Source organism: Tripterygium wilfordii, chromosome 7 (assembly GCF_013401445.1).
Source record: "Tripterygium wilfordii isolate XIE 37 chromosome 7, ASM1340144v1, whole genome shotgun sequence".
In the NCBI taxonomy this organism is placed as follows: domain Eukaryota; kingdom Viridiplantae; phylum Streptophyta; class Magnoliopsida; order Celastrales; family Celastraceae; genus Tripterygium; species Tripterygium wilfordii.
Genome location: NC_052238.1, coordinates 6,655,798 through 6,666,369, shown reverse-complemented (window position 1 = coordinate 6,666,369; position 10,572 = coordinate 6,655,798). Strand labels below are relative to the sequence as shown.

The following is a 10,572-nucleotide window of genomic DNA, read 5'->3' as shown; positions in this document are numbered from 1 at the left end:
GTAGGCAAAACAAATGAACCGAAGCCTACATTGAGGAAACAACAAAAGTTAATGCTAATTGACCATCTAAGCCCGAAAAACAACGCCACGGAACTAAAAGGTTTAGCCACTTAACTCAACCTCAAACACCAAAAGCTCAAAGCTCAAGCGCCATTGGTAAATGTCAAGCTATGCTCTAGGCCCTTTAGACTCTTATGTTCATGACATAACCCAAATCGATATTCCACATAAACCAAATCAATATTCTATGAGTTCCCCATTAACTAATTTTCAGATTTCTTATTAATCACGCTTTTAGTGATTTTCAGATTGTAGCTAAGAAGCCTAAGCTGAGGCAAAACGACAAAAACACCAAGCCATCACCCACCAAAACTCGAAACCATTACAGTCCCATTTTCCTGAACAACAATTTCAACCAATGCCAATCAAGAAAATAAAGGCGCCATCAAATAGATTATATTTATAGAAATTGAGATGCAATAAAATAACATTCCATGAAAGCAAATTCAACTGCCGTAGCCTAATCAGTCAGTCAGCCAACCATCCACCCACCCCAATCACAATCAAACTACACTACTAATTAACTGAACAGATTAATTACTCCCTAAACATAATCAAGATCCCACCATATGCACAATCAAGACCAGACCTTTATGGTTCCCCAATTTAGAATCGAACCTTGCGGTCGACCATCATGATCAGCACCTGTGCTTCAGTCCCAGCCCATGCTTACCATAAACGCACCCGGGCTTGACATAGCTATGCGGATATCGCTTTGAATTGATCATTCTCGCGAACACCCTCTTCCCAATCTTCCTCATCCTCTGCCTCCCCAATTTCCCACTCACCTGCCATGGCACCAGCTCATCATCCAAGCCGTAGTCTTCATCATAGTCGTCCACCTCCTCATCTTCATCATCATAAATAGATTTGTGGATCGCCACAGCCGGCACAATCTCTCCAACGCTGTCACGCCCATCACCGTCCAATTTCTCGTCAAGATCAGGGGGGTTATGATGATCACAATCTTGGTTTTCATTGTCGGACAGTTTCCGTGGCGAGTTGATGTCATACTCGGACTCCCACGAAATGACGTCGTCAAGGTCCGAATCTGAGCGCGCATCGGCGAGAGTGATTAATTCCCAGTACGATAGATCGATCTCCTCAACATCGTGCACAATGAGCGACTCCATCGCTGGTGGTTGCGCCCTAGGTTCGTTCCCCATCTCAGCCATTTTCGTTTCGTTTCGTTTCGTTTCTTCAAAGAGAATTATCACCAGCTGCTCCTCCGCTGTTTTTCATTCGGAGTTATAGCTTCTTGTATAAGATGTTATTGTACTGGTTACACGTAGTAGGTGCCAATAATAGCATGACACCTGTTTTCGTTACCGTACGGGTCGTTTGCTTGCTTGCGAGGAGATTCCTTGCTTCCTTGTTTCACCCATCCTACTATTTTTGTTATTTACAGATTTGACTCAAAAGTTTAAGATAATTACTGATTGTGCAAGTTACATATTGTTGTATTTGTTACGAGGCTTTTATTTGACCGCATTAACAGATAATTCTGTCCTGCCTCCAGTGATCATCTAAATTAACAAGTCCCCGGTTAATTAGTCAACGGACTAAAAAGTAAAAAGACTAAGGGTCCGTTTGGTTGGACGAATGCTTAGCGTCTCCGCCAACGGAAAATGCTGGGCAACACCCAGCTACCAAACACCGAACGGGCAGTAAACGGCGCAGTATAAAGACACGCTCGTGGAAGGAGAGGTTTTTTAATACGTCGGGTTTTTTTTCTCCTTCAGACCCCTGACCTCCTTCCTTCATTGTTGAGATAACCCAAGACGAGAGAACCCACAAGCATGAATGATGATGTGAGAAGCTCCTCCACTTGAAAATTTTCAAAACCAAAAGAATTACAAATAGTGAAACTGCAAAAACTTAATTCCATCCGAGTTGGAAATGTCCATAGGGCTTTAAGAAAGAAGAGAGTGTCGAAGCTCCTCAGTGCAATTGCTTGTTACAGATTAATGAGAGATGGAGAAAAAAAAGAAGGGGGAATGAAGAGGAAAAAACAGAAGGAATCTCATAGCACCCCACTCCATTTTGTTTGGGTCTTGGAAGTTCAAGAGATAGAGACGAATAGACGATTGTGAGTGAGTGGATGAGGTTTGTGCCACAAATAAAAATAAAAATAAATTGTGAGTGAGTGGACTCTATCTTGTGAGTGAGTGGATGAGGTTTATTTAATGTCATAAAAAAATAAAAAGTGAGTGGATGAGGTTTCAAGTAAAGAATAATGGAGTATGTTTTATGAAACACTGTATTAAAGAATTAGGGGTGGCAATTTGTGTCCGACTTAACCCGATCCGGATGGATTTTTCCCGATCCGAGACTTGTGGGGGACGGGGGCGGGGACGGGGCAAAAAATCTCAACCCGCATGCAAGACGGGACAGGGAAAGGTCTGCCTCTCAACCCGAATCACGTCTCGCCCTGCTATTCATGTGTGTGTATTTATATATAGAAAATAATTATATATGTATATATATATATATACACACACCCTAATGTGAAGTATATTTCTTAGCGGTATTTCAAAAAAAAAAAAAAACCCCCACATAAGATTTACTATAATAATATAGATATAGAAATCCTCTTATGACTTAAAATGCGAATTACTTTTTAAGCATGTAGATGCGTTAAATGGCAAGCGGGAACCACTACTTTGAGTCCCACATATTCTAAATTAATGGTAAGAACATATGTTCACATTTTAAGTTCGTACATTAAGTGCGCATAATAGGAGAAAGCTTGAGTATAAACATACTTCCCCCAATTAAAAGAGGAAAAATTAGAGGTGAGTCCCTCCATTAAAAGTTTTGTTCCAATAAGGACACTCCAATAAATTTTGTACCATAAGGTCCATCAAGTTTAAAATATTCATACTATTCTATAAAGGATAAAAAGTTAAAATATATTATTTTATTGTCTAAAATATTCTCATCTTCATCCTCAAACATGAAATAGCTCCTCTTACACGTGATTCATCTCAGCCTGCCACTGGAAGCTTCGTCTCCGCAGCAAGAAGCTTCATCTCCATCCCTCATGGCTTATTCGATAGTTCTATGACATTTTTATTGTATTCAAACTAGATCTACTCATACTCACCACCGGAAGCTTCATCTAGTTCGAAGTTCATCAGAGCCACACGATCCTCTATCTCCTGCTGTGAACAATGAGGATGCGATCCAAATGATGTGCTCTGGGAAGATAAAAAGCGCAGACAACGCACATTTTATCCATATTCATAGGCACGACCTTTCTTATTGATCCCCCTAGTCGCCTTAAAGAACAAGGAGTCATCATCAAGCGGCTCAACAGGTGACTCTCCAGTGGTCGATGCTTGATTGGACTGGGCTTCCTTCAACTTTATGTACTCATCCTGTATCAAAATTAAAAAAGATATAATGTCAAATATCATAATGATTTAAAATATCATATTAATTTACAAATTTTATAACATTTGTATTACTTACATATGTGGTGGATGCTCGGCGTTCAACGAATTCTTAAGCAGCCCTTTTCAGATGGGTATAACGAAAGACCTCAGCCTTTGTGGGATCCCGACCATATTCTACTTGTTGCAGTGTAAGTTACGACAGACAAGTAAATTTTGTTCATAAATCCAATAAACAATTGAAGATGTAAAACTGACACCAAAATTATAAAATCTATCAATTTCTTAAAATAGTTCCAATGTGAAATAGAGCCACCAGTATTAATGCACCCGTCAGTTTCAGACACTCGGTTTTTCTTCGCCTTCTCTCTTTTCGCTATATAAGCTAGTTGCGCCCAAATAAAACAACATATTTCATTTATATATGTCTTAAATAGTATTGAGGAGATGAGAAAGCCCAAATTAAATGGAGCTCACATATCTTCATAATCAACAGAGTACATCTCAACATTTGACGTTAACAACAAATCATATATATGCTGAAAAAAGTTTAAAAATAAGCATAAATTATATAAGTGAGTGATGAGCTACTTGAGTAGTTCATAGTTCATTACTATTGAACTAGTATCCAGAAAATAAAACTTGTGAAACAATTGGACAATAAGAGTATGCTAGATAGCCCATATAGTGGTAGTCCAAGTCTCCTAAACAAAATTTAAAAACGTTTTAACTCTCAAAATACATGTTAGATTTTAAAAAAATTACATATTCAAAATCAGCGCATAAAACTCTTTCTAACAAGATGCATTGCCGATGAGTTTTATCGGGTGAATCTTAATTCCATTGTTTATTAATGGAATTTCAAAAATAATGAATTCAGAATTAAAACAATGATTTCTAAACTGTGCTTTAAAAAAAATGGAATTTATATTAAAACAAATAAAATTTGGACAATGAATTCTGGGATAAAAGAGTGGAATAAAGCTATTTCATTTATTAAATTAATAGAATAAACCTGTTAGGCTCTTATGAGTTACCAAACTATGGACTACATGTCATTTTCGAAACCCGGAAAACATCCTTTAGTCCCTCACAGAGATCAATGAAGAGAAGTGCCTATTATTATGTTCTAAATCTTAACAAATTCTCCCTTGGAGCTAATCTTCATTGCATTCCCACACATCTCAAAAGGTATTGAATCTGCCCAACTCGCCTTGCGAGCTCCTTCCCATTGATTTTAACTGTGTGTTTGGATTGAGGGATTTGGGTGGAAGAGAAGAGAAGAAAAAGAGAGTTTTCTTTCAATTTCTTTGTTTGGATAGAAGAACAATATAAGCCTTTTCAAAAAGACAATACAATAAGAACAATATTTTCAAAAAGACAATACAAGAAATCGCCATTGGACTCGTATACACGCACAAGCCTTTTCAAAAAGACAATACAAAAAGACAAACATTGATCAAGGAGGACAACATTTTCAAATTGACAATACAAGAAGAACAATATTGATCAAGGACAACAACATTTTCAAAAGATAATACAAGAAGAACAACATTGATCAAAGCTTTTAGCTTAACAAACCAATTTGTAGAGGACTTGGATCTACTGAGACTAAAGAAAGGAGTTCCATGTCATGTTGTAGCATTGGCATGGTTTCTTCATCCAACACCACCCAAGCTTCTATTCCATTTCCATGTCTTGTATCCATGAGATTGATGAAGAATCCATTGGGTGGTTTAGCAACACCAAAAAAGGGAATCCATAAAGGCTTTCCCCACCCAAAATCAGCCTCGTAAGACCCCATATTACACCAGCTATTCAATGCAATTGGTTCTGCTCCCTCCGACAAAGCCTTAGAACACGATTTACTAAACTCATTCATAGACTCACAGAAGACGTTAAACCCGCCATCACCTTCAAGGCTCTTCACAAAGTCACCAATGATATGCGAAGAGGATTTCCTTATCCGATGCACAAAATCACACAACTCCATGTCCCCAACTTGAGAGAGCATGGGTGTAATCCAAACAAAATTCCCCATAGCAGTTTCAGGGATTGTTGGCACTGCCTTCCGTCGCAAGCTCACGGTATTTATTGCCAATGTTGATTTTTGTTTGCCTGATTTTACCCTCAATGCTGACATGATGCACTTAAGGAGCATTGCATACACCACCTCTGCACGCGTTGGGTTCTGGACCCCCGAGCTCACTGTTTTAGCCTTTAGTTTGGTTATGGCTGATCCATCAAACACAAACCTCTTTAAAACAAACTTGCCATTTCTACGGTAGAAACTCGTCAAGTTAACAACTTTTAGATCCTCTGGAAATACAGTACTAGTTTGTGGAAAGATAGACGATGCACTAACATTGGGAGATAAATTAACTCCAGTGCTCGGCTGTCGAGCTATTGTAGCCCAAGTTTTCATGAATCCACACGACCCAGCTCCATCCAAAATAGTGTGCGGAAAAACAAAGGCTATGGCAATACAACCACAAGAAAACAAAGTTTCCTGTATCACAACAACATGAGCTCCTGGTGTTACCTCAGTTAAAAGAATCCTGCTAGGAAGAATGTTGGAGACTATTGTTTGAATTGACTGCCCGAGACAATCGCTTAAATGACGATTGACTCTAGCATTGATATAGCATGCACCCTCATCATTACAATCAACGGAGAGACTATCTTTGGCCTTTCCAGCAAGAGGATAATAAAGGGTAAGTGTCTCTGAGAGAGATTGTTTAAAGACTCTTGATGTTTCAGAACTGGAAGCTTTGTTTGGGCCATAAAAGTGAAGGTTGGTAATATATATGTGAGGTTGGAACTGATCAAGGAGAGAGATGTTGTAAGTTGTGAGGTGATTGGGTGTTGGAGAAGAGGGTTTGATACACTCTCTGGATATTACCTCCACCTCCATTGATTTGTTTACACTTGTTGATTAGCTACCCAATTACAGCGTTTATATAGAAAGAAAAAAACAACCTAGTCTGGATCGAACATCACGGTCTGTCTTTTGCTGATTAGCTACCCGTGGCTCAGCCCCCACAATTTGACCAACATTAAATTTCTAATTTAATTAGTTTTGTTTTTGTGTAATTTGACCAACACTTGTTTAGTTGCTCACAGAATCACATGAAACATGTCTATATCGGATTTCCTGGAAGGGACTTGGCTGTTTAGATTTTGTATGGTTAGAGGAAGGGACTTGGCTGTTTAGATTTCACCATAAGTCAGTAAAAAGGAAGGGGTGTTACAGGTCGAGGAAAAGATTTATTCTTCCTTAGTGTTCTCAATATTTGGTTCTCCAGTGATTTTATTTTAAGTTGTGGTTATAAATCTCCCATTTCGTGGCCGATTCATTTCCACACATTTCCTTTCCACTACTTCACAAAGATTCCTTTTATGATATACCTCAAGGGCGGCACCACTACAGGAGGACCACGATGAGTCGATGCAATCGTATTCCGATATGAAAATGTGTGTGGTCCATACACGTAACAGCATGCAGCATATGCATGGCTGTCCTTGCTTGGCTTTTGGTTGTAGGAATTGTCTCTGTTGACCAAAGTTAGGAAGCAGCAGTTGCAAAGTTAACGCAAACACTAGTGGCATTTAAAAATGCAAGAAGTGAGGCATTTGTGAAGGACCTATGCTATACAAGGGGGTGAATTACGTCCCCAAATTCCTATTAAGAATCATCTTTTACAAAATCGTCACTCAAAGCACAACACGCACGGTTAAGTATTACTACCGATTGTCTATTCAAGTTCAAGCAAAAATTCAATTCTGATTTGTCTCTCAATGTAACTCATGAACCTAGTTACTTGTTCTAAGTTTATATGTAAGCCCTTAATTGGGTATACAATCCTCACAAGGATGGTATACCAAATTAAGGGATTTTATAAATGTTTGGCTCAAGTTCTCTCTCAGCGTGTACAGCAGCAAACTAGGAGAACAATGATGATAGCTCACGGATATAGCTTTGAATTTTTGACACAAAGAGCTCTCTAATGTGGAGATGGAAATATGATGTGCAAATAAGATTCAAGGTTGCAGCCGCAAGTATGCTCTAAGGGCAGAAGCTTGAAGAAGATAGAATAGAAACTCTTGAATTCTTCAGAGGAAGATGATAGAGAATTTTGGCTCGGCTTCTCCTCTTATTCTCTATAGCAAAAATGTGTTACATATATAGATACAACAACTAGGTTTGAAAACCTTCAAAGTCTTCTCCTCAATCTCGGCACATTCCTCTTTTGATTTTCATTGTATCAAAATAACTCCACGATTTACTCGTCAAGATATGGAAAGAAGATTGCTTTCTAACGTCTTCCTATAATAGAGAACTAATGAACTTCCTTTGAGCCTTAATTTTCTTTCATTCAATTATGCATATTTTGATTTGAAAATCAACTCCACAATCTTCTCTTTGTAGAATAGGAAACCATGATTTTGTTCTCCATAAATATAGGAATGAAACCTCCAAGTTGAATTTGTAGAAACGGCTAAAGCACTCTTCCAAGTTTAGGAAAACAAGACTTTAGTTTCGGTCTTCACCAAATAGGAAACCAAGCTCTCCAATTTTGCTTCATGTAAAAGACCAGGATTTTCTTCATTAAGATTGAATGAAACTCTTCAGCAATCTTGATTTGATTTTAGCAATCACCTTATCACATGATAGGAAATAGGATCTTCTTTTGACTTTGTAATTTTGGCTCCAGAATCTCCATAGAATCAGTAATAATGCTTCATAAGGTTAGATGTAATCTTTTCTTATTTAGGAACATATCTTCAATTATGGTCTTCAAAAAATAGGAAAGCAAGTTCTTCAATTTGAATATATTCAACTTCTTTGAATACACTTGGAAAGCTCCTTTGATTTTTGCTTCATTAAAAATAGAATCATTGGCTATTCTATTTTCTGCATTCAAATTCAAACGGTTAAGAGATTTCTCATCCCTTGAATCTTGGCGTCACATAAGGTAAGTGAACCTCTTCTCTTGATCTCCAATTAATCTCAAAGTCAGCTGCTTTAAAATAGCAAGAACATCTCATCCTTTACATGCCTAAACCAAATATGGCAAGCTTAACTTCAATGGTTGCTGAATTGATTGAACTCTAGTTTGAACTTCACTTCAATGAATGCAACTTATCTTCAAGTCTAGCCAACTTGGCACTTTTCATAAATAGGTTGAACTTTTCAATTTTAAAACAACCTCTTCTTAGTGGATTTAGCTAGGTGTTTAGGAATTTCTTAGCAAGCACTAGGTCTTCCAAGACCATTCTTGGACTGCCGGAAAGATGAACAGAAAATTGAATCTAAAACGATCTCAAAAATGCTTGTAAGCTCGTTTGAGCTTCATGCTTAAAACATAAGTCAGAGTTCAAATAATCAATCTTTGCACATATAAGATTATTATAAGCATAAGCAATATTTAGCACATGAATCATTGATTCAAGATATAATCATAGTTAAGATCGTGAGTTCGAAGTATTATTTAAGAAAGAATTGATTCACAAGCAAGTCAAAATATTCAACATGTATTTTGACAAGCACCCATCAAAAACATGTTTTTTCACATTTTAATTTATATTCAAGTCAATCATGCTCACACACATTTTGACGCACAATCATCAAAAAGACAATGTTGACCTAGACACTAAGTCTTTGTCCAACAATTTGAAGGTTGCAAATTGTAATAGGTAAATAGTTACCACCTTAGAGACCTGATGTAATAATTCTCACAAGTCACAAGTGCAAGATTGACTATGAATAGCACAGTGTATGTGAGTACGAGGTCGATCCCAAAGAGACTAGTCTAATTTAACTATTGTACCTAACCAAGCAATTGAGTTGATTGAGAAATGAGAATGAAAATATTAATTGACTAAACTATCTAAACTAACAAGAATTAAATTTCAGAATTTGTTACCAAGATGAGAGGAGTTCTAGGGTAATGGTTTCACTTAGTAATTCTATCACAACTATTCAATCAACAAGCACATAATTATCGTTCTAATTCAAGGGTTGATTCTTTCTCACTTATATTAGTTCGTTTGTTCGCGGTGCCAGCAAGTATCATTAAACAATGGACTAATCCTATTCGTTCGTAATCTTTAACCTAAAGCTAATGACTCATTACGACCTAAAGAACAACTATAACAACCGATCAATCCCCTAAACCGTGTTCTCAATATTAGACAATTGATTTTCTTAATTTCAGTTCCACTGAGACACGTGAATTATGTTAGATCCTTAGTCTTACTAGATGAGTCTATGTGCCTATCCAATTGGTGATCAAGCAATCAAATAAACAATAAACGTTTAAGCATAGAAATTAAAGACAAGAATTATTCAACTCATGCACTCATCAAATTGAATAACTTGCAATATTCAGGCTAGGCTACATCACACCTTAGCAATAAGGTTTAGTTACTATGGATGCAAAAATCTGGATGATCCACAATGTTAAGGTTGACGTAGCGGCAAACCTATATGAATCCTGCAACAACAAGGGAGAGGGCAGCCCTTCGTGGCTCGGGGGCACTCTGACGCTCATGTCAGTGTCAAACTCAGGGAGTTTTAATAATCTTATAGTGAATCAAGAAAAACCCCCTTGAGATTGATGGAATTGAGGTTGAGAAGAAAGTCTTGAATCCTTGAAACCTTGCCTAAGTTTGGAGAGAAGGAGGTTTGTTACCCAAAAATCCCGAAAAATATTGTGTCCATCTAATTTCGTGGCCCCTTATTTATATGTCAGGGGTTAGAGAAGTAGGAAACTTAAAACTATGATAATTAGGAAACTGTCAGCGTCGAGCCCACTCAAGCGCCTAGATAGGTGCTTCTGGTCCATGATGCTTCTTTTTGGGCGCTTGAGCGACCTTCTATTGCCTTTTTAAGGCTGATTCCATCTCTTCTCCGCTCCATATTTCACCCAAACTCTCCTACAATAAAAACATAAGCAATTTAAATAGTATCAACTCAATTTCATCAAAATTATCGAGAACTTATTTAGAGCTATGCACCAAAGTGTGGTATAAAAATATACATATCAAATACCCTACACTTATCTTTTGCTTGTCCTCGAGTAACAAGAGAAGAAGAAAACACACTTAGTTTCTT

The 10,572-nt window shown here is 37.5% G+C and overlaps 1 protein-coding gene across 1 annotated transcript; it reads right to left on the bottom strand.

The window, feature by feature from the left end:
- Positions 1–430: 430 nt before the first annotated feature.
- LOC120001615 lies at positions 431–1,393 on the bottom strand. The gene has a single exon (XM_038850006.1). It carries the CDS (start codon positions 1,233–1,235, stop codon positions 699–701), a length of 537 nt encoding a protein of 178 aa, XP_038705934.1. The 5' UTR covers positions 1,236–1,393; the 3' UTR covers positions 431–698.
- Positions 1,394–10,572: the final 9,179 nt, after the last annotated feature.